The 24567-nt window shown below is 35.3% G+C and overlaps 1 protein-coding gene and 1 long non-coding RNA gene across 2 annotated transcripts in view; one reads left to right on the top strand and one right to left on the bottom strand.

Annotated features, from left to right (window-relative positions):
- The window catches only part of LOC115289528, a 60361-nt gene that overhangs the window by 7969 nt on the left and 27825 nt on the right, over window positions 1–24567 (top strand). The window contains exons 3-4 of the long non-coding RNA XR_003907663.1: window positions 10200–10400; window positions 12858–12921. This is a non-coding gene — a long non-coding RNA (uncharacterized LOC115289528). The remainder of the gene's footprint in view (window positions 1–10199; window positions 10401–12857; window positions 12922–24567) is intronic.
- On the bottom strand, window positions 18052–23949 carry KCNRG (potassium channel regulator). Its single transcript, XM_029936811.1, has 2 exons — window positions 23050–23949; window positions 18052–18958 (listed from the first exon to the last, which is right to left on the bottom strand). Exons 1-2 carry the CDS (start codon window positions 23628–23630, stop codon window positions 18718–18720), a joined length of 822 nt encoding a protein of 273 aa, XP_029792671.1. The 5' UTR covers window positions 23631–23949; the 3' UTR covers window positions 18052–18717.

The following is a 24567-nucleotide window of genomic DNA, read 5'->3' as shown; positions in this document are numbered from 1 at the left end:
GACCTCAAAAGTGATGAAATGGAGATGGGGTAGTTGGTAAAATTTAAAGATACTGTTTGAAATGAAGAACATGTGTACACATCATCTTAAATCCTTGTCTTTAAAATATAAGACCATTTGTGCTAACAGGACAACTTTTGACTAAAGGAAATTACAGGGAAACATGGATTTTTGTTTTGCTTTTGGGCAGTATTTACTGATAATGATAATGATTGTTTTAACAGACCTGACAGTATCTAAGGAAGGTGCTCTAAGAAGTTCAAGATCAAGGTTTCCAGAAACATGTCACTTGTCTGAGAACTATGGAATAAAATGTTAACTTATTTTCATTAAATACTGGAGAGTTGGAACATATTAAATTTTAAAAGCTTTCATAAGTTGGCATTTGTTTTCAAGAAGGTTTAATTTTTGAAGGCTTCTTGACAAATCCAGAGTAGAAATGAGTCTAACTTTTCATTATCCTTTTAAGACTTAAAAGGAGAGTAAAGTTGAAAATGTTAGATAAACTAACAGGAAGGAATCAATTTTATAGAAATTTTTAATCCTATAGTTTTGATTTGATATTTCAGTTATAGCATTCTTTGATGTTTATATTCTGTGGTGCTTGAATGTTAAGACTGTAGGACAATGCTTGGGCTTGGAGTTACCACTCTTGGAATTTTTTCTGTAATTAAGTATAGGGCAATCCAGCTTCAATTAGAGCCTTTCCTATCTTGCTAGGCACATAGTAAGTGCTCAGTTACTTATTAAACGGAGTGTTCCCAAGGGGATCAATATCACTCTGAAATTGGCAATGGGGTGTGGTTGATTCTGGCATCAAATATGTAGGAAATGATACTTCTATAGTATCTTTGCCAGTTCTTTTGAGGCCAAATCATTGTTGAGACAATGTTATGGCTTGGCTAAGCAAATTTTTATGACATCTTCTAAGGCAGGCTTCTTAGCTTTTACAGCTAAGTTCTTTTTCAAACTACTCTGGTTCTCTTCCAAATTAGATGAGGTTATGGATAGTAGATAAAAGTAAATATAATAACATCAGCCGTGGCACGTTTTTTTTAGGTTTGTCTGCCCCTCTTAGAAATAAGCCCGTAATTTTTTTTTTTATTGTTTGAGTAGTTATTTTAGTGAAAATAACCTAAATCAATCAAAGTATTTTAGTATCTACTAGGGTTTTCTTTTAAGCGCATATAGAAACCACTCAAGCTTTAGGTGCTTTTAGTGATAGAAATAACTCCTAATTCATTGTCCTTTGCTAGAATCTTTGACATTTAATAAACCATTTAAGTCCCATAATCACCCTGTGAGGGAGGTTTATCATTATCCCTTTGTTATAGGGGAAGAAGTGGGGTCAGGGGAAATCGTATTCCCAATGTCACATAACTATTAAGTGCCGGGGCTGGGGGGGAGGTGGGGAATCACTATTCAAGCCCAGGTGGTTTTCAGATACCATGCTGTTAGTAATATTTATAGCCTCTGTCCTATAACTAAAAAGAGGTAGAGGAGACAAATACTAAGCCTGAAACTGCTAAAAATAATACTGATACCTTAAAGGTAGGTTTATATGTGGAAGTATTCTACCAAACACAAATTATCTTCTCAAATATTCCATGTTGGTACTATTGTCCCACCACAAGGAGACCTTGTAGAAGTGTGTTTTGGTAAAATTTGTCATGGATGTGTTTATGTGTCCATGTCTTTATGTTTGTATGGTCCATAGATATACATTCAGATCTATGAATTGAGTCATCTTCATTGTGATAGCATAGTCCTTCCCTGAGAAAAGTGCCCCCACCCAGCTGTCCAGAGTAAGTCTACACAATCAGTAATTGGTTGTATTGTTTTTAAAGCATTAAAGCATCAAACATCATTGTCTTCCTACTTGATCATACTGTGTCTCTTTAAAAGCTCATGAAAATCCAAGAAAAATAGACCTTTTATAACAGACTGCACACAAACTATACAGTACAGATTGTGATTTGTTTTGGATACTATTCCTAAACTATCAGACATCCCATTTTCTTAGTAGTTCATATCAATTTAAAGAATTAGACTTCTGGCAGGGCTTAATAATAAACATTCTGTCTTCTTAGAGCAATTCCAGGCAGTATAGCAAATCTTTATTCAGCATTTAGAAATGTTCTCAGGTATTACCTCAGAAGGGCAACCTTGTCTCAGGCTGTCCACAAACACAGATAATTTACTATCATCCTTACAGTATTACATTATTATTTATGTTACATTGTACTGTGATTATTTTCCTCCTCATTTCCTTGCTGTTGATCTCTGAGCCTAATAGGCTTGAGACCAGAGTCTCTATCTTAACTGCTCATTTATTATGACTAATGTAGTAAGTAGAGCTGATGACCTCACATAGTACGAAGTAGTATGTTCCTTTATCACATGATCTATTGATACCAATATTAATATAGCTACTCAAGACAACTCACTAGTCATATAGCCAGAAATTATATCTTAACTTCTCAGTGGGATTCTCCCAGGCTCAGTTAGGTCAAATCTATTTCTAGATCATCACTATCACAATTTCACCAAAGGATTAGAAGGAAAGAGAAATTAGAAACGTGAAATAGTGTGTGCCAAGTAATATAGTTTTATATGTGAGAGGATTTCCTCTTTGAGGTGATGTACTAGTTAGGAATAAAGAGTTTCACACAGTATATTTTATCCCCTAGGTAACACAGATAAGAAAAACTTTGTAAGTCTCTGGCAGGCTGAAATGGATTCCCAGATGTTCTTAAATTTTACAAAAAAGCACTTTGGAGGTTGGGAATTTCAGTTAGCTTTTCTACCATCTCAAGATTCAGGGTTTTAAAAGTATTAGGTACTTTAAAAGGTATTAAAATTATTTAATGGCTGTTTTTTCCACTTTATCATGTGTTTGACCCTATAGTTGTTGATTGCTTAAGACAGCTTTAAAATCCAAGTCAACCTTGCGTAGGCCAATGAATTCATTCGTACAAGCTTGTATGTAAGAATCCAACCAAAACAGTCTTTGTAACTACTTCTTTGTTTCTACCTCATCAACAAATAGATGCTTTTTTCATTTGTATCTTTCCCTGATCTGGGTGTGACTCCTTTACCTAGCATTCCATTTATGTTCTTGCTGAGTTCCCAAACCCTGCATGCCTAAACCCACAGTATCCAGCCTCTGAATCCTGTCTGCCTAAACCTAGGATATTCAGATGCTTTGTTCTGCATCGGGAAATCTAGGTTCTGGGCTCTACTTTTTTTGGGGGGAGGGGAGGGGACCCAAGTATATTCCCAAAGTAACTGAAGCTCTTAATACCCTGCTACCTGTATGTAGGATGGAAGCTAGCCTCTGTTGCTCTTTATAGTTAAGTCCTCCCAAACAAGCCATACCCTACCTTGTCAAATATTTGGGTGTTTTATGGTTAACGATTGATAATTTACCTGACATTTGCTACTCTAATTTGGGGTTTTTTTTTAATATTGATTTTTTTCTTTGAGAGAGAGAAAGCATGAGTGGGGTAGGGGCAGAGAGACAAGAGAATCCCAAACAGGCTCCACACTGTCAGCATAGAGCCTAGTGCAGGGCTCAGTCTTAGGAACCATGAGATTATGACCTGAGCCAAAATCGAGTCAATTGCTTAACTGAGTCACTTTGGCACCTGAAAATTAGTTTTTATTTTTAATAACTTTTCTAAAATTAGCCTTTCACTGCCACAGAATATTCCATATCCTCCTCATTTTTAGACAAGAAAAAGCCTAAGATAGCATTGCATTACAGTAGGATTCTGATATCAAGGCATGACACAATGTTAACAGTTTTAGGTAGATAAATGCTCGATAGAATTATTCAGAGACCTGTGAAAGGAAGTGTAAGAACCTCATCTTCAAAATGCGTCCATACAATAGTCAATATGTTCCAAGATCTTCACTGGATGTCTGAAACTGCAGGTAGTACTGAACCCTGTATATACTATGTTATAGCTATACATACATGCCTATGGTAAAGTTTAATTTGTAAATTAAGCACAGTAAGATTTATAATAGCTAATAATAAAATTGAACTATTATAACAATATACTATAATAAAAGCTATGTGAATGTGCTCTCCAAATACCTTGTACTATACTCAACTTTCTTGTGATAATATGATATGATAAAATCGCTGTTTTGTGAGATGAAGTGGGGTAAATGTTGTAGGCATTGTGACGTAGCAGTAGGCTATTATAGACCTTCTGACTATTCATCAGAAGGAGGTCATCTGCTTCCATACTATTGTTGATAGCAGGTAACTGAAACCATGGAAAGTGAAATCAGTGATAAGAGTGACCACTGCAATTATTAGCCATGGAGAGGTCTAAAGTGGTTGGAAATTACTTTTTCTGGCTAAGTTTACTTTTCATATTATTTCACTTCCTATCTTCATATAATCTTTTTATATGAAGTGCTGTTTACATTTTCATGATTTTAATTTATACATGTGCAGAATGTATAGTTTTACAATTTGTGGTATCTGATGTTATTTCAAGTAATTTCCTTATACATGTAAGGACAACATTAAAATTAAACTGAAAACATATTTCACATGGTAGATACTCAGTAACCGTTAAAATTAAAGTTGAATGAATAAATCTGATTTGTTTAACATGGGGATTTTAAAAAGTAAGTCAGAATTTTTAGAATTCTGTTATCAGCAAATCTTATAATTTTAGAACCTTCTCTGTATTTACAAAGTGTTTCCTTTTAGTAGTCATTATTTTTGTATTAAATTTCTCATGATTGAAAAGATAAAAGTTCTCAGAAATAGAAAAATTAATATTTTTGATTAATTTTTCAGACTATGTTTTTGGTTCTGTTACTTGCTCCTATGGAAAATAATATAAGCATCCCTAAAGAAATAACTAGTATTCACTCAAGTATTCAAAGGTACCTGGGTGATGCATTTAGTTGAGCATCTGACTCTTGATTTCGGCTTGGGTCTTAATCTCACAGTTCAAGGGATTGAGCCCTATGTCAATCCAGGGCTGGCAGCAAGGAGCCTGCTAGGGATTCTTTCTCCCTCTTTCTGTCCCTCCCTTGCTGTGCATGCTCAAACACATGTTCGCTCTCTCTCAAATAAACTTAAAAAAATTCATACAGATTTAGGAATAATGCAGAAAATCAGGTAATAAAAATTAGAAGTAAAAATGTTCATTAGATTAATTGAATGATTCTAGACACACAAATCTATGTTATTTTCTGTGACTTTGTCCTTTTTTAAGGTCTCAGACAATGAGACTTCCATCACTTTATTCTCATTCAGTAATGTGTGTATGGCTATTCGTTCATCTACCAAGTTACTTTGTTCAGAGGTACTTGCCTCTGATACCATTCTCTTCAATGTCATCAAGATGCCATTTTATTAAAATAACCGTTGAGCATGTAAGAGAAGCTAAAGATTTCCCACTGCTATAGATGACCATGAAATGAAGCTGAACAAAACTTATAATGCAGTGTAATTCATATTTGTGCATATTAGGCTAAAGAAGTGTTTAGGTATTTTGGTTACTTTACCAGAGGAATGCCCAGAACCGAAGCTTAAACTGTACCTATGTCAGAGAAACTAAGTGTGGTGATATTCAAATTCTTAAAATTGGCTGTGCTACTGGTTAGTTGTGTGACCTTAAGCAAGTTGCTCACTCGCTCTCTCGCTCTCTCTCTCTCTCTCTCTCTCGCCAAAACTTAGTTTAAAATTTAAGAGATTGAATTTGGCTCTGTCTTGTCCTAAATTTTTAAAACCCTAAACAAAGTCAGCTTCCAATATATCCATTTTGCAAGTACTTTTTTTTTTTAATGCCTATTTGTTTTTGAGAGAGAGAGCACACATGTGAGCAAAGGAAGGGCAGAGAGAGAGGAAGAGGATCTGAAGCTGGTTCTGTGCTGACAGGAGAGAGCCCAATGTGAGGCTTGAACTCAGAAACCACAAGATCATGACCTGGGCCAAAGTCAGAGGTTGAACTGACTGAGCCACCCAGGCACCCTGCAAAGTATTCTTTATACTGACATATTACAAAAGCAAAGGAAAAAAAGTTAAATAATCTTGTAGATTTATGGAAGACTTTAATATTACCTTAGAATTTTAGAAATTATATGTTTAACTGCCATTATAGGAAAAAAAAGATGTGTTTTTCTTGCCCTTTGTCATACCAACACCTTGACTATAGCATAAGACGCAGTCAAAGAAAGAAAGAAAAAAGAGAAAAGAAAGAAAACCCCACAGGAACCTAGAAGAGAGGCACTTGTAAATTTAAAATAATAAAATTCGGGGAAAGTAATAAATTTGGGGGATCCCTAGACAACTCAGTCAGTTAACCATCTGACTTGATTTTGGCTTAGGTCATGATCTCATAGTCATGAGAGCCTGCCTGGGGTCTCTCGCTGCCCCTTCCCAATAAATAAAGAAAGGTTTTATAAGTTTATCACATAAAGCATTTAATTAAGTTAATTGGACAATATGGCATATTAGATGATTTAGTTAACAAGCTTATAGTAATCCTAATCTTTTCTTTAAATATTAAAACATAAAAATTACAGAATTTCAATATATTAAAGTGTGCTAGATATCACCAAATTTTATGAGTAAAGAATCTTCCTATCAAGTAGTGTAAGGTAATATGTAATTATAGGTATGGAAGTTTGAAGAATTATGTGTTAATTTAAATTTAATTTGAAAACAAAAATGTTTTAAGCCATATAATTCAGAGGGTATTTGATTACAACTTTTTTTCTTAAGGTAGAGTACAAGAGACTAATTCAGAATAAGGATTTGATTTGAAGGATTCCAATTTTCTTTAAGAAAAATATCATTTTATTTCAAGCTGAACTTTATTGTATACATGGTTTGATAATACACTTAAAGATGTCCACTCTATAAAGAATTTGAATTACAAAACTTTTGGTTATAATCTTTTGGTTGTAAGCAAGGCTACTTATTTATTAGATTATCAAAAATTGCCAATGGTTTTGATTATGATTATGTTATATGTACATGTGATAGAGTAGGACTGTTTATTCAGTTGCAAGTCTATTTTGAATAGTGTGAAATCTGAATAGGTTATAATTTGAGGCCTCAAATTCTATAAATGAGAGTGAATATAATATTATGTCATCAAAAATGACTATTAAAAAACTTTAAAAAATTTTTTTAATTTGGAGTGTTTGGCTTTCTCAGTATAGTTGATCTCAGAGTCGTGAGTTAAAGCCCCATGTGTGGAGTACAGTTTACTTTAAGAAAATCTTTTTTTAAGTTTCATTTGCATTTTTCCAGTGAGCTTTAGGAGCCTATTCTATGCCTGGTACTTACTATAGTCCAAAAAAGATGGTGACTGTCAGCAAAGAACTTTTAACCTAGGTAGAAATATTATACTAAAATATAAAAAAAACAACTAAAGGGGCACCTGAGTGGCTCAGTAGGTTAAGCGTCCAGCTTCAGCTCAGAACATGATCTCACAGTTCGTGGGTTCGAGTCCCACGTCGGGCTCTGTGCTGACAGCTAGCTCAGAGCCTGGAGCCTGCTTCATATTCTGTATCTCCCTCTCTTTCTGACTCTCCCTGGCTCGCACTGTCTCTTGAAAATAAATTTAAAAGAATTTTTTTTAATTTAAAAAAACAACAACTAGAAAATAGTGGAGAGGAAATTCTGTCTTGTGGAATTGAAGTTTAGTGGAAGCTCAAAGAAGATGTGGACTTAGACTTACCAAAGAAGAATTCTTAGAGGAGGTGGAAGGTGAGCTGAGCTTAAAGAATAGGTAGAATTAATTCAATGAAATAAATTGAAAGCTTTCACATCCAGGAAACAGGAATCAAAGCATCATCTTCAAAGGAAGGAGTAAAACACACTAGATTGAAAACAGATATTTGATATTGAGGAATAGGGAAAATAGTGTAACCATATTTGAGATTGCTTTCCTTTGCTTAAGGGACCCCAATTTCTAATAGAAGAAAATGAAGATTTGGATTGCCTGCAACATTTTGAGAGCCAAAAAAGGGTTAAAGGGGAAAAAAATAAGAATACACAGTTGGAAGGGAATCTAGGATTTTATCAGACAAGTTTATTACCCTAAATATATTAGGGAGTCTGTGGATTTTAGCTAAGCAAAGCAAGTGAGAAATCTTTTTTTAGTAATTTCATTTGTGTTTTTACATTGTTATCAGAATTGAATTATATATATGATGTTCTCAACACTGAACCTAGCACTGTTTACTTTATAGCATATAAAAGTTGCTGTACTTGCTCAGACTTGACATTTTTTTAAAAATATTTATTTATTTATTTATTTAGAAAGAGAAAGAGCAGGGGAGGGGCAGAGAGAGGGAGACAGAATCCCAAGCAGGCTCCACACTCAGTGCAGAGCCCAAGGGGCACTGAGACTCTCAGAGATCATAACCTGAGCTGAAACCAAGTGTCAGATGTTTACTGACTGAGCCACACGCAGGCACCCCTCAAGTGAGAAATTTTGAGAGGAAAGGATTGATTGTATAGCCAAAATTCTATCATGCAAATTTTTTGCTCTACATAAAATTGATCTTAACACTATGGGAATGATGGTGAATTAATACTAAAGTAATGTTAAACCAAATAGAAGTACTCCTTTTCCAAACCCCTTTCTAATTTGCATCTAAGCCTTAGCTCTAGTTATTTACTCTTAGAATGTCCTTTCCATCATCTTCACCTGTCTAAATCTTCCTCGGCTATCTGCCCCTTGCATTAAATTTTCCCAGTTCATTTTTCCTTCTCAACCAAAAATGCCATTTCTCTCTTTTGAGCTCATATACATGACTTAAGAGAACAATTAATATACCCTGCCTTATGGACAGAGATTATCTTAGCTCTTTATTGTATACTCTGCAAGCTTAACAGAATGAGTGCTTGGCAATTAAATGGCAATTGATTGCTAAAAATCAGCAATAATATCTTTATGATAAATTTATTCTGGAAAGGCTGAATACCAGCTAATAAATACAGAATTGCCCAGGCTCTTTTCTGGTAATTTAAAAATTTCTCCACATTTTACTACTTTTATAGGGCTTCTCTGATTCTGTACTACCTATTAACATTCATGTCTCAAGTCTTACTTATCTTAAAATGTCCTTTTTAAAAAAAATTTTTAATCTGTGGGTAGGTTTATGAACAGTTAGAAGGCCTGTGAAATTTCAGTATCCCTTTGGGAGGGCCATTAGTAATCTAACTGATTATCTAAAGCTTTTCAATAAAGTATAGTTTAACTGTTTTTTGTCACCCTTTGTGTGTCTCTGAGGAGATGGAAGATGATAGAATGAAAAGTACTTGAGTTAAAAAAAATATTTTCAAGAAACACCATTACTGTAATCATAAAAAAAAAAACCCAAATGTATTGAGCATTGCTGCAGTTCTTTATATCTCTATAAAGTTAACCGTATGCTTCTGGGGCATGTGGTGGCTCAGTCGGTTAAGTATCTCTGACCCTTGGTTTCCACTCAGGTCTATGATCTCGCATTTCATGGGTTTGAGCCCCATAGTGGGCTCCATGCTGACAGTTCAAGCCTGCTTGGGATTCTCTCTCCCTTTCTCTCTCTGCCCCTCCACTGCTTGCTCTCTGTCTCTCTCAAAATGAATAAACTTTAAAATTTTTTTTAATAAAGTTAATGGTATGCTTCTGAATCCCTCTGCTTACTAGAGCTACCTTATTGAATGAAATTGGCTTTCTCATTAATTTTCTTGGACTATTGTATTAGAGACTATGCAAGTCACACCAAAGAGATTTTAAGTAAGCTCTACACCCATTGTGGCACTTGAACTGAGACCCCAAGATCAAGAATCACATGCTCTACCGACTGAGCCGGCCAGGCACCCCAGAGAAAGCTTTTAGAAATCTAAGAAAACAAAATTGTGGCACAAATATGTAGCATTTGTTTTCTACTAGGACATTTAAGTCATAAGGATTTATTTTATGTACCCTTAGAGCTTTCTTATAAAATCTATATGACAGTTATGTTTGTTTTCAAAACCTGTATATAAATTACATTTTTAAAAAACATCTGTTGTTGCTATTGGGTTTGATTGGCTTTGAGGATGGTTGACTTGTTATATTTAACATTTAACCAAAAGACAGGATTTCAACCAGCAATTAAATAATGGTTTGTATAGCAAAGCAGTTTCCCCTCTTGACTGATTTGCTATATGACCTGTTTCCTAGGCATGTATTTTGATACCACTACTGCCTCTCCTCCAAAAGGTGAGAACTGACTATTCCATCTGTACATGGGTCATGTGGAGAAAGAACTGAGACTGGAAGCAAAAAACAGGCTTTGCACATGTAGAGCAGAGTGCCTGACAACGGTTCACTCTAGTAAAGTGCAATAAATGCCACACAAGATGATCCTCTCATCACAAAACTGTAAGTAATTTTGAGGAATTACAAGGGAATTAGACATTTGTCTCTGCTGACTCAATAAAAAAAAAAAGGTCTTCATTTTGTAATTTGTAACCTGTATGCTGTAAATTAAGATGCACTGAACTGTTAAACAGTGGACTTTCCTAGCTTGGGAATAAGAATTTAAGGCAAAGTAAAACAGTATTCCCCACAAAGTAAACTTGGGGCCTTTGCCTTAAGACCTGAGGCAAAGGGTACATGAATTTGGATAACTGGGTTAAAACTAAGTAATTGGGCCTTTGCCTGGAAAACAAACTTGAGAACTTTAGTCTTTTTTTTTTTTTAATTTTTTTTAAAGATATGTTTTTTAAATTTATTTTTGAGAGACAGAGACAGCGCCAGCAGGGGAGGGTCAGAGAGAGAGGGAGACACAGAATCCTAGGCAGGTGAGCTAGCTATCAGCACAGAGTCCAATGTGGGACTCAAACCCACGAACCGTGAGATCATGACCTGAGCCGAAGTCGGATGCCTAACCGACTGATCCACCCAGGCATCCCTTAATGCTTATTTTTTCAGAGAGAGAGACAGAGTATGAGCGCGGGCAGGGCCAAGAGACAGAGACACAGAATCTGAAGCAGGCTCCAGGCTCTGAGCTATCAGCACAGATGCATAACCAACTGAGCCATCCAGGTGCCTCAGAGAACTTTAGTCTTGATATAGTATGGAATAGGGAGGCCATGTAGCCTCTTGAAACAAAATAATGGAAGATGACAAAATAATGGAGTTTTTGGAAATTAAATCTAGCAATTTATATATATATAGAGAGAGACTATATTGAGATATATAGATAGATAGATAGATAGATACTTCTAGAGAGAGAGACTGTAGAGAGAAGGATTCTAAGATACAAAGTCTGGTGGGAAAGAAACTGGGCCTGTGACTTATTACAGTAATCAAGGAGTAAAGAAAACCTGAACAGAATAATAGCATTGAGAATGGAGATGAAATCATAAGTGGAAGATATTTCAAAAAAAATCGTAAAACATCATGATGAGTTGGATAAAAAGGGAGGTGTCAAAAATTACATATCTTCTGTACTGGAAGAAAACAGTGGTATCGCTGAAAGAGTACGGTTAAGAGAAGCTAGCGTGAGAAAGAAAGATGTTGTGTCCTATTTTTGTAATGCTGCATTTAGGATATCTAGGCATTCCATTTGAAATCCTTTAAAGATCACTGAATATACAGGAGGAGAATTCTATGTAAAAGTCAGGCTAGAGAGGTAAATCTGTCAATTATCCTCATAAAGCTAATAGAGTAGACAAGCTAACCAAAAGTATTAAGGACAATAGACTTTCTTTTAAAAAGAAATTTGTAGCATACATTTATATAAATTATTTGATTAGGTCTATAAACTTAAATAAACATTTCCAAGATAAAAAACCCTCTCTATTTTCCTTAGAATGTCACATCCCAAGCTTATGCTTGTAAGAAAATCCCTATGCTTTTATTAGTTATGAGACTCAGTAATATGTGTTAATATTCTTAACTTCATGTCTATTAATAAAACAAAGATCTTTCTCCATATTGAGGAAATGAAATTGAGAACTTAAAGTTAACATGATTCAGGCAGTTAAAACTTTATAAAACTGACATGGCTTTAATTTCTCAAATGGAAAGGCAAGTAATTGAATTGTGGGAAATGTGCTGGTCTCCAGTTTCAAGAAACAGTACAGCACAAAGACCTGGCATTCTGGCTGAAGAGCTATAATAATAAACAAAAATTTGAAAACCAGGAAGACAAGTCTTCCAAATGTGCAACTGTGGCATTTCAAAGGAGATATAACAAGAAATTCCAGAAGATGGCCAAAAATAGGTTTGGATAATTGAGATTCCTTATATGAATACTTGTTTTTGATAGAAAAGCACTGTTAAGCAGAAATGAAGGTTCCGAGAGGCCTGTGGCTTTCTCCTTCTTACCCTAAATCAAGTTTGCTTCTGAAAAAAAGTGTTAGCCCAAAAAATTCAAACAGGTATTTAAAATATTTTAGCCAGCAATTTAAAAAATTACCAAAGGGGTCAGGGGTGGAATTTAATTGAAAGCAAGTATTTTGGTTTTCTAGGAGCTAAACCTTGTTTTGTAGGATTCCTATTTAGAATGTCAAAGTCTCTTGCTCTGTTTACCTAGTCACTACTTGCTGTGGAAAACAGCCACTTTCATCAGACAGAAATCCCAAATTATTCTACGTCTTTAACTGATTTTCTGATATACTATTCCATTTTAAGCATGTGTAAGGAAACCTAAAATGTCAATCTGCGCTTTCAAAATAGCATTTAAAACAGTAATATGTCTTTTGGATATACCACATCTTCTGGACCACACTCAATCCTTAAACCATTTAATTAAGCCAAATTGAGTGAACCTATAACTTCAGATCAGGTTATCCAGAACTGGTAACTTTTTTTTCTTTGTTTCTGTCCTAGTTACATCTGACTTATATGCCTGGTCTGATAACTTCTATCTTTTTATGACTCCTAAATTGTGAAGGTAAGTCAAGATTTAATGTCAATTTTAGTCATGTAAAGTTCATTCTGAACTTGTATTCCCTTAACATTTCTTTAATTACTAAGCATTCTTGTAGCATTGCATTTTTATTAGCAAATTATATACTATATTCCAATTTTGACTGGGCCATTTTACTCTGATTAAATTGTAATTTTCTGTAACTTTCAACTAGTTGGTATTCCTATACACATCGAATATTTTCATCTCATTTGTTAATGTGATTACCCAAGTAAACTTGTAATAGAAAAATACTATAGAATTTTTTTTCTGTAGTCTTTAGCTTAAATCACTTATTTCAGACTCTTTACATAAAGTATCATCCATCTTTGAATAGACTATAATTCTTATTTTTCCAAGTGCCTGTTCACTGAGACTATAGCATTCTAAATTTTTCAGTTCAGTTCAGTTGAGACCATTAGATGTCCAGTACTCTGGGGGAATATAATGATCAGTATGAAGCACAATCCTAGTCCTTGTCTTAAAAGATATCATGGAAGCTCAGATATTGCAGCCTGACTTTCTTGGGGTCTCTTATCATAAAGAGAATAAGACAAACCACTCCTATTTGGCTTCCAAGCTGGGAATCCTAAGAAATTCAAATGCTTACCAGAGTGAGAAATAATGGAGAGTAACATGAAATAGAAATGCTTGGTTTTGGGTGTGTTCTACTCCACTGAGTAAAAAAGTGAGCAAAAACCACTTTAAAACAGTAATTTCTAGGGGTGCCTGGGTGGCTCAGTTGGTTGAGCCTCCGACTTCAGCTCAGGTCAGATCTCACATTCGTGGGTTCGAGCCCCGCATCAGGCTCTGTGCTGACAGCTAGCTCAGAGCCTGGAGCCTGCTTCAGATTCTGTGTCTCCCTCTCTCTCTGCCCCTCCCCCTCTCATGCTCTGTCTCTCTCTGTATCAAAAATAAATAAAACATTAAAAAAAATTTAAAACAGTAATTTCTGGATTTGAGGTGTTGATGTGAAATTTAAAGGTACAGAATGCTGCCTACCTAAAAATTCTGTATAATTAGACACGTCTTAGGCACATTTTAGTTTGGGGAGCAAAGTCCTATTTGTTTTGCTGCATGTTGTTGCTCTTTTATTCTGTGCCATGTAAGGTGTTAACTTTTTATCCTTTAAAAGATTTTTGTAGTTGGGTCTCTCTCATAGCTTAGATAAATATTAAGGCATTTTCTAAGCTTAATAGTTATGATATAATGAGTTTTTTGTGAAATTTTTATATATTTTTATCTCTAATAGGTCTGATAGAAGGCCTTATGATTTTTTTAAGTGTATTTATTTATTTATTTTGAGAGAGAGAGCATGCACAAGCATGAACCAGGGAGGAGCAGAGGGAGAGGGAGAGAGAGAATCCTAAGTGGGCTCTGGGCTGATGGGAGACTCAGACTCATAAACTGTGAGATCATGACCTGGGGTGAAATCAAGAATTGAATGTTTAGCCAACTGAGCCACTCAGGTGCCTGGAAGGCCTCATAATTCTTGAAGTGTAGTTTTGTGGCAAAGCTGGTATGTAATGATGGCTTTTACTAGGTCATTGGTGTTCCAGAAATCTAAGTATTTTTAGTTATGAGTTTTCATGTTAACTATTTCTTGAACTTTGCTTGAAATACTAAGTTTCATGTCACATAGTTCTCTTCCATGAGTTCTTTGGCTCTAGGAAAATAATAAAATTTCCTAAATTTATTTTTAAAAAGTTCCCCATCGTGGCTCTTCTGTATGGCTAAACTTGCTGTTAAGAGAATCAACTTCCTCTGCATGAAGGAAAAATAACAGAATATGGTAGATTTGGAGTGCTCTAATCAAATATTTTGTCATCCCAACAAGGTTTCTGGTGATGTGACCATTTTTATTATTAGTGATAGAGAACCAGTGCAAAGACTTATAAAGCAAAACTGAAGTTTGTCATATATAAACAATATGTAAGACAAATTAGAAATAGCTTATGATTCCCTAAGCCATATATTCTTTCTCTAGCCCCTTTCCCATGACCATTTTATGTTATTTTGGGCTCTTGATTTTAGATATATTTTCAAAGCAGCCCAAATTAATTCTAACTTTACCATAACCTAACAACTCTTTGTAGTTATGACTAGTATATTAAATTCAAGAATAAAGTTCAACATTTTACTCTTCAGAAAAAATTCTTAGGGACAACTTCTAATCACTTAATAAGGGGCTCAAGAATAAGCTAAGTGCCTTATCAGAAATGAAACTGTGGGTGATGGAGAGAAGATAAAACATACGTTAACAGAATCAGGAGAACAGGGAAGGCCCAACTACTGATGGTACCATTAGGGCACCTGGATGGCTCAGACAGTTAAGCATCAGACTTCGGCTCAAGTCATGATTTCACCATTCGTGATTTCCGGAGCCTGTTCGGTTTCTGTGTCTTCCTCTTTCTCTGCCCCTCCCCCCACCCTCTCTCTCAAAAATAAAAAATTAACACTAAAAAATGTTTTTAAAAGAATGGCAGAACTTAATATGTCATTATGATGATTCATCTTTATATATATGAGATGGATTGATAGGTGTATACAATTAAATAGAACAAGGTTTTCAGCATGGTTGGCCAAGACAAGCTTCTGCCATTATTTTATTAAAATTTAAAATAAAACTGCGATGGCCTGGGTGGCTCAGTCGGTTGAGCAGTCGACTTTGGCTCATGTCATGATCTTAATGGTCAAAGAGCCCTACATCCAGCTCTTCGCTGTCAATGCAGAGCTTGCTTCAGATCCTCTGTCCCCCTTTCTCTCTGCTCCTCCTCGTCCCCTCCTCACGCTCTCTCAAAACTAAACTTCAAAAAATTTTTAAATAAACTGACAAATCAATTCAGTCCAGAAGTTAAGAATTAAGTGGTGTACCTATATGAAAATGTTAGTTTTTCTTTTTCCTAAAGCAGGCAAGAGTTTTTAATTTGCCTGTGATACATCTAATACATCCCTGTTTTCTTCAAGCTATCGTTGCCTTGTCCCCGTCTGTAATAAGACTTCATGTTTTGCATGTCTTGACATCCCAGTGACAGTGTCTCACTCTATTTTAGAGTGAATACAAGAGGCTTACTGAGATGATTTTGACAGATGTGTCTTCAGATAAGATAATCTCTAAAGTGTTTACTAAAATAAACTCAGTCTACTCTGAAAGTATACTTAATACTTTGTTTTCTAAATGGTGGTAATCTATCTCCTTCCACAAACCTCTGCAATGTGAACTCATAACTTTTGAGAAACTATTTAATAAAAAGCTTGTTTTTCTATTTAAACCCATTGTCAATATTATGAATTGTTTTTGTAAAAAGCTCTAGGAGGAAAGGCATTGTTTTTCTTCTACAGTATCTCCAATGTCTAAAATAGTATTTGACACACAGAGGTCACTAAATATTTATTGAATGAATGAATGATTATCATATATATTATATTTCCATAGGTAATATGTTTCTATTAGCACATTTTATTTCTCAACTCAAACTGAAAGTAGTTTCCTGCAAATGTGAATGACTGAGAACATATTAAACAGTAGTTTAAACATTTCCTGTCTTACTGTTTGCCAACCTGTTACAATATTTTTTGTTTCAATGTTTTTTCACCAGTTTTCAGTTTTTAATAATCTTGTCAGCAAAGCAGTGGTAGACAGTGTTGCATATATAACCATGCCAACTATATCCAACAAGTTAAATCACATAAATATCAAAAACTTAACAGAATAGAAATACTGTGTCCTAGAATATGATACTAGCAAGAGAACCAAACACATCATCCTCAAAATTAAGTTGACATGGCAAAACAACTAAATTGGCTTTTCTGCAGAAAGGAGGGATAGGTGCCACCAAAAAGATAACACTTATTCATAGGGCTTTTTCTCTTATTTGGGTTATTACTTTTAACTACTAACCTTGACATTACTAATCTTGAGGTATTTTGCACTTCTACATTATACATAATCTTTTGAAGTACTGTTAAAAATTTTATGTCTTTTTTTTTTTTTTTTTTTTGAGAGACAGAGAGAGACAGCGTGAGCAGGGGAGGGTCAGAGAGAGAGGGAGACACAGAATCCGAAGCAGGCTCCAGGCTTCAAGCCAGCTATCAGCACAGGGCCCGACGCGGGGCTCGAACCCACGAACTGTGAGATCATGACCTGAGCCAAAGCCGGTCGCTTAACCGACTGAGCCACCCAGGTGCCCCAAAAAATTTAAAAACATATAATTCTTCCCTACAACCTAGTACAAATATGTAATTACTAACCTGTAATTACTAGAAGTTCTGGAATGCAAATTCTTTACTAAGTGGAGGCCTTCACAGGAACGGTAGTAGAGTAACATTTCTATCAGTATAATATAATAAGCCATACAATGCCATAATAGTACCCCTAACACCCATCTAACATCCATATCTTTGCTGAAAATTCCATACATGTATAAGAAAAGGAGTGTTTCCACAATGGGAAACTATACATATATATGTATATAGTATTTTCCCACATTAAATGTTGTTCTACACCTTGCTTTTTTTCCACTTAGAAATATTTAACATTCTTTCCCTAGTTTATAGACAGTTGTCCCATTCTTAAGGGACATCTACATCGTATTTCATTGTATGAACCATAATTTACCTATTCCATATTGATCAACTTTGAGTTTATTTCTTTTGCTGTTACAATGATGTACTTTCTACTTTGAATGAGCTTTCTGAGAATAAGGATTATTGTCTTACTCATTTTTTAATCCTAAAAATTTAGTATGGTGTCTAACAAATGTTTAACATATGTTTTGAATGAAGTAATTGTACTTTTTTAAATGATACTCAACTGCTTCCATGCAGGTTTTTAACCCAACTATGAGCTTGATACTTTTTGACTTAATGTGTCCTCTTTTAGATGTTTATCCTAGTGTTCAAAATGACATATATAAATGAGGAATTCCTCCAAAAGGAATCACTAAATCAAAGTATATGTTTATTTTAAGTGTTAGTAGAGGTTATTCAGAAGCTTTTCACCAAATGTAGGTGTTAATTAATAACAAAGCTATTGTTCTATTATTCCTCTCACCAGATATTTGGCAGTTCTTTACACATAGTAGTGTTAAAATTGTTGAGTGGATTGAGCTCACATTCAAGTGAAAAACATTTGTTTTTATTGATGGCATATAAGCCTGTACAGAGGAAAGGGCTGATTAATATGCCTGGGAAAGGAGGAGAACAAGGCTGCAAAGAAGAAGTACCATTGAAAGTGGGCCACCAATCACCACCTTTTCTTCTTCTTCTTCTTCTCCTTCTTCTTCACAATCACCATCACCAACAGTTACTTGGTGCCTACCATGTACCAGGAGATGTGTTGAGTACATTATCTCTTTTTATTTTCACATATCCTACAAGGGAGATATATTATCCCCATGTGATAGATGAAGAGGTTGATGCATAGAGAGCTTAAATGACTTGGCCAAGTCATATAGCTAGTAATTGATTGACTTGGGATTAGAAATCAAGCAGTCTGATTCCACAGCCCATTCTTGCAAGCTGTATAAGTCTTCATGAAGAAAAGAAATGGAAAGAGGCATTGAAGGTAGAAGGAACATGTGCCAAAGGACCAAGTGCATGGTGTTATTTATAGAGCAGCAAGCAGTTCATATGGCTTAAACACTGCTGAGGTGTGGTTGCCACAGATGGCATGCTAGGAGACATGGCCACAAGTTAAGCTGAGTACATTTTGACTAACATACAGAATTTCCAAACAAGAAAATGGCAATTTCTCTTTACTCTAAACGAGAATAGAGAACCTCACTTTTTTTTCTGAGATTGCTCTGACATGATGGTAGTTTCTGGTTTCAGTGTTTTGTTCATGATGAAAGCTTCAGGCCTTTTTATTCTTTCAAAGCTATAGCATTCAGTTTTGTCTTCAGAAGATAATGTTCTAGCACTGACTAGATGAAAGCCTTCCATTAATATAGTGTCGATTAGTAAACCGAGGACATTAGTTCCATTGGCCAATTTTCGGTTATCGGGTTTTATAGAAACATACCTAGGACACACAACAAATGTTTGGTTATGAAGCATCCTTTTAATAACTAGCAAAACTAAACACATAAATTTGGCTTGAAACCTCATAAACCTCAGACAAAGCATATTACCATTTTTGATAAGAAATTTTTTTGGATTTCATTTATAAATCCAAATCAATAGCTTTTTGTCAGGTACTGAAAATAAGAGACTCCTGTGATCTCCAAAGTCGTTTTAATTCAGCATTTAGGAATATAACCAACATGGATGAATTTTCATTGAGAAATTATTTTCTGGAGCAAGCAATTTGATCAAATTAGCTTAATTTTTTATATAATGTAATCTATTTCTAGTTTTTTTTTCAACTTACTAAATATTATTTTAATCCGCTTAATTAAATTAGTTAACTCAATCATTAAAAAATTGTTTAGGGGCATCTGGGTGTGGCTCAGTTGGTTAAGCATCTGACTTTGGCTCAGGTCATGACCTCACAGTTGTGAGGTTTGGGCCCCAAGTCGGGCTCTGTGCTGATAGCTCAGAGCCTGGATCCTGCTTCAGATTTTGCATCTCTCTATTTCTTACTATGTCTGCCCCCTCGCATTCTTTCTCTCTCAAACATTAAAAAAATTTTTTTGTAAGTTTTTTATATTTAGGTTGAGAGAGCTGTGGAGAGGGGCAGTGAGGGAGAGAGAGTCTTAAGCAGGCTCCATGTTCAGCACAGAGGCCGCCATGAGGCTTGATCCCACAACTATCAATCAGATCATGACCCCAGCTGAAAACAAGATTCAGACACTCAACTGACTGAGCCAACCACGTGCCCTTAATTCAATCATTTAATGAACGTCTTATGCATTTATAGTTTTCCCCATAAATCTAATTCTACCCATTATTACCACTGACATTACAAATGTTTTCTTTTGTGACATTTATGTCAAATGCATTTTTTGAGGTACAATTTTGCATATAAAAAATTTCAAGATTTTATCATCAGTTTTTACTCAATAACTATCTATTATCAAAAAGCAAAGCAGAGGATCAAAAGGCTATACAATCTGGAGTCAAAATGACAAAACTTTCTATTTCCTGGGATACTTGATAGAACCAATACACTTAGTTCAAGAAAAATATACCTGAATTTTTTAGATTGGCTATATATTGCCTTTAATAATGTCAACATGTCCACACAGATATAGCTATATACAGCTTTATCTACTATCAAGGATATTTTTATGTCTTTGAGTCCTCTCACCATTTGTTTATGAGAAGTGAAGAAAAGTAACTTAAATTCCTCCACACAGTAACCTAAATTCTCTGTAGTTCTATAGCATGAAAAGAACTTTTAGGACATTCTTAGACTCCTTTAATTACAATTAAAATTGAGTGGTAGCTGTAGCTCACATTTAGAAATTATTTCTAGGCAAAGAAAATAATAAAATGTAAAATTTATAAAAACAAAGTACACATCAAAAAATGTTTATTATGTTTGATAAGGCAAATTTTTAACATTCAGAAATCATTCCATCTACTCCTAAGCCCCAGATTTTGATTGTGTAGCCTAAAAACATTTGTCAAAGAGAAGAAAAGTTACAGCACATCTCAAAAAATTAAGACACAAATAGTATATAGCAGATGATAACAAACACTTGGAAGAAGTCACTGAGCCACAATACTTGATTCCTTATGAAGTCAAATTAAGAAATGAAAAGATTTTAAGGCAGAAGAAAAGGATAGAAGAGCCCACTGAGAAATAGAAAATCAAAATTTATTTTTAAAAACTTAAAAGGCAACTACACTTTTCCATTTGATCCAATTTAAAAAGGAAAGGTCAGATAGAATAAAGGCTACCAGCGAGACTCTAGAATCCTGTGACCATAACTTGAACTTAATAATGTGGTATCATATGAATGGCCTTCTGTAAGACACAAGGCAAGTATTTCTCATACGATGAACTTGAGAGACAATAACTGAGCAGCCTGCTAGGTTAACAAGCCCACGGCGTGGTAAACCATAGTAGTGGAACATCCTGAACAGTCGTAGGCTACAGCAGACTCTCAGGAGCCATCCAGGCTTCCTCCTCCACTTCCCACCTTCAATGAATGTTCAGAACAGGAAGTGAGCAAGAAATAAAAAGGATACCTAGCCAGGCAGTTATGTACCTAAGGTGGGCCTTTTAGGGCCTGAGTTTTCACCCGATCCCCTGAAATCCCAATAATGCCCTCTTACTAGGTTACCCATCCCTACTTTGAAATCGGCACAAGGGAAAAAAATCACAGATGCTTCCTGGATGGAAAAAAATTCTGAACTTCAAGCAACTGAACAAAAATACTGTTTGGTGATGAAAAATTTAATTATTAAAACAGCTTCTGGTTTTGGAATTATCTATTTTGGGAGTTTAAATATAATGTCATTCTTGCATTAAGATGAAAAATTTTGTACTGTTTCTAAACACAAACACTTAACAACAAAGGTAAAATCACTTGGCACTGTACATACAAGAATATTCCAACTTCAGTTTTTAATCTTATTTTTCAGTATATTTTTTCCAAGTATTTTCTCCAAATGCATAGAGTTTAAAGTGTTTAATATTTCCAGGATCTTTTACTTTGTATACTTCTTCTTAAAATTAATTATACCACTTTACTGTAGGTTTTTAAGTTTTTTTTAAAAAAAGGAATCCTCAAAGATCTTAATCATTGGGGCGCCTGGGTGGCTCAGTCAGTTTAGGTCATGATCTTGCAGTTCATGACTTCAACCCCTATGTCCGGCTCTTTACTAACAGCTCAGAGCCTGGAATCTTCTTTGGAGTCTTTGTCTCCTTCTCTCTCTGCCCCATTCGCGCGCGCTCGCTCTCTCTCTCTCTCAAAAATAAATAAACAGTAAATAAATTTTTTAGAAGATGCTAATCATTAAATCAAATTTATAAAACAAAAAACTTATAGTTTTTCCTTCTATCCATGTTAGTGCCCCACCAGTGAAAAGATTGTGCACAGAGATATCCTAAAATACCTTGAAAAAAAGAGTCTTAAGTTCTCTTCATAATCAGCCTATTAATCTAATTGGCCCTCTTTTCCCAAAGTGACATTTCAGTCTTTCTAGGAGGGCAAGAAATTATTAAGTGTAAAAACTTAAGAATTGTCATATTGCCCAGTGTTCTTCAGTTAGTAAGGATGACCACAGGGTGTACTGTGGGAGAGGCAAACATTAATAGTTCCCAATGGCTACTGCTGAAGAAAATATCCCAAACTATGTCTACCTTTTCTCCTCGCAAAAGAAAAAAAAATTTTTTTAAATAGTATTAGTAAAAAACATATGCAAACTACTGTTTTCCTCCTGAAAATTAAAGCCAGCTTTCACAGTTAGTAAAATAATGGCAGGACAGCATTAAGACATGTTTAAGGAGAAAAAAAATGTGTCCCTGACAGCAGGGTGGAAATCAGCCTTAGTGCCCAGCCAAGAACAACATGGGGAGAAAGTGAATAATTGACTCAGGAGCAACTATCCTTAACATACTGACAGCCTATCCCAATATTTTGAGTTGTCTAAGAGTGCCAAAGATGTAATAGGACACCAAATTTGCTATGGAATATATCTGCCTTAATGGTGTTTAAAAATAGAGTGGGATGGAGAAAAGTCAGTAGTCAAATCTTAAGGACTGAAAGAACAAATATACATAGACTGTAAGGAAATCAGGAGAAACTGAGACTTATGACTATATGCCAGCCACTAAAAGAGTCTCTTTGGGAGCAGGAGGGAGGCATCTCTGTCAAATTAATGCCGAAAATAAAATAAAGCCAAATTAATGATCATTAGCAATGGAACATAATCTATAAAATTATTTCCTCTTAGAACTTAAATGACCATAGTTCCAGTTTTACCTGGACAGTCTTGGTTTATTCCTTTTGTCCTACTCTATAACAATACCTCCTTTCACTCTGAAAAGTAGCTCAATTTGGACAATAATTATCTGATCACTCTACCCAACTCTACCAGTTACCCCAAAACATTTCAGTAATCATTTTTTCTAAGAAAACTTTCAGGCATGAGAAACTTTAAGTTTTGAGGGGAAACATCAGGAACTAGTATAGAAGAGAGATGCTTCAAGGTAAAGAATACCTGACTCCAGTTTGGTTATCAGTAGTGCTGTCAGAGCCACACTGGAAAACCAGGTCGTGGTAAGAAGGTCTTTGCGGAGGCAGTGGAAGTAAGGTCATCTGAGGAGGGAAAGCGTTACTACTCCAGGTCAGCGCTGAAGGTTGCTCTATAAACACTGTAATTCTCCCAGTTAGCATCTCAATTGTTTTGCTGCAAGAGCCAAATACCCTGAAAAGAGCTTGAGTGTGTCGGTTTAGGAAATGCACCTCCAAAAAAGCAGGTCTTGGCTGTAGCAAGTGTTCTTGGTTTAAGAGCTCAATCAGAGGATCCAGTTCATAGAAAAGAGCTTCTCTCTGAAGCCTGAGATAGTCTGCAAAGTCAGTGGGTAATAAAAGCTGGTGAGTTCTCAAAAAATCTAAGATAAAACTAAATAAAACACCATCTCGGTCCACAAAAATCTGGCCACCAACCATCTTGAATTCTTGGTCTCTTCCATCTATGATTCGTGTCAACCTAGAGGCAGGAAACTGCTTTATGGTAGAAAATCTTGTTGTGAATATCTTCCCTCCCACATTCAAAGTGACCAGTTCCTGACTGCTCATTCTTCTCTTGCTTCAAACTAGAGGCTACAAACCATCAGCCACAGACTTAAGAACTTGTAAATCAACTTCCAACCATAAATGTTGCTAGTTATATATGATTAAGAAATGGAGGGGAGGGGAAAATAATAAAAAACACAGACCTAGATTCCCAGGTAACTACTGTAAAGCAAATAGTGTATCCATAGCTGTGTTTGCAAATGTGAGTTGCTTGGGAACTTGCAGTATACAAAACGGAAAAGTAACAGTTGAAGAACTGGATTGTTTAAGAAAAACAACCAGTATTTCTAAGGATAGATGTCAAATAGATCATGTATTGCATTAAAAAAAATTTAATTTTCCATGAAAACCTGTTGTAAATCTCTATTTAAAAAATTATATATACTGGGAGCGGAAAAGCACTCCCTGCCCCGCTCCCCAGACCACTTACCTACAGTGAGTCCTCATAACAGAGGTAAAACATTGTCATAATTTGTGAACCCTTCAGCAATTTATTGGTTAAATCATGAATTGTCAGTTATGGATGAGGCAGCTGTTACCTCAATTTGACTTTTTTTCATAGCTGGATTCTTCTGTACTCTCAAGTTAGTTGGCCTTTTTTTTTTTTTTTTTTTCCTGTCCCGACTTGTGTTACCTTCTCTCAACCAAATTAAAATTAAGACAAGATAAGGGCGCCTCAGTGGATCCGTTGGTTAAGCATCCAAATCTTGATTTCGGCTCACATCATGATCTCATAGTTCATAGGATGGAGCCTCATGTTGAGCTGACAACATGGAACCTGCTTGGGATTCTCTCTCCCTCTCTCTCTATGCCCCTCCCCTGACATGCACACTCTCTCTCAAAATCAATTAACTTAAAAAAAAAAAAGGGTAAAGACACTGTGCTTTCCAAAGAATGTCTTGTTTCATGACAGAAATAAGGCAGACTAGAGAGCAGAGTT

The sequence above is a fragment of the Suricata suricatta genome, chromosome 4 (assembly GCF_006229205.1).
Source record: "Suricata suricatta isolate VVHF042 chromosome 4, meerkat_22Aug2017_6uvM2_HiC, whole genome shotgun sequence".
NCBI classification, from domain to species: Eukaryota; Metazoa; Chordata; class Mammalia; order Carnivora; family Herpestidae; genus Suricata; species Suricata suricatta.
Note: the sequence above shows the minus strand (reverse complement) of the source record. Positions and strands in the feature narration are given on the sequence as shown.

What these genes read in the sequence shown, in the direction of transcription:
- KCNRG (XM_029936811.1), bottom strand. Translation starts at nt 23,630, where the DNA reads ATGAGCAGTCAGGAACTGGTCACTTTGAATGTGGGAGGGAAGATATTC. An exon ending in GATAACCAAACTGGAGTCAG is followed by an intron (nt 18,959 to 23,049) that starts GTATTCTTTACC and finishes TGTGTGTCCTAG; the next exon opens with GTATGTTTCTATAAAACCCG.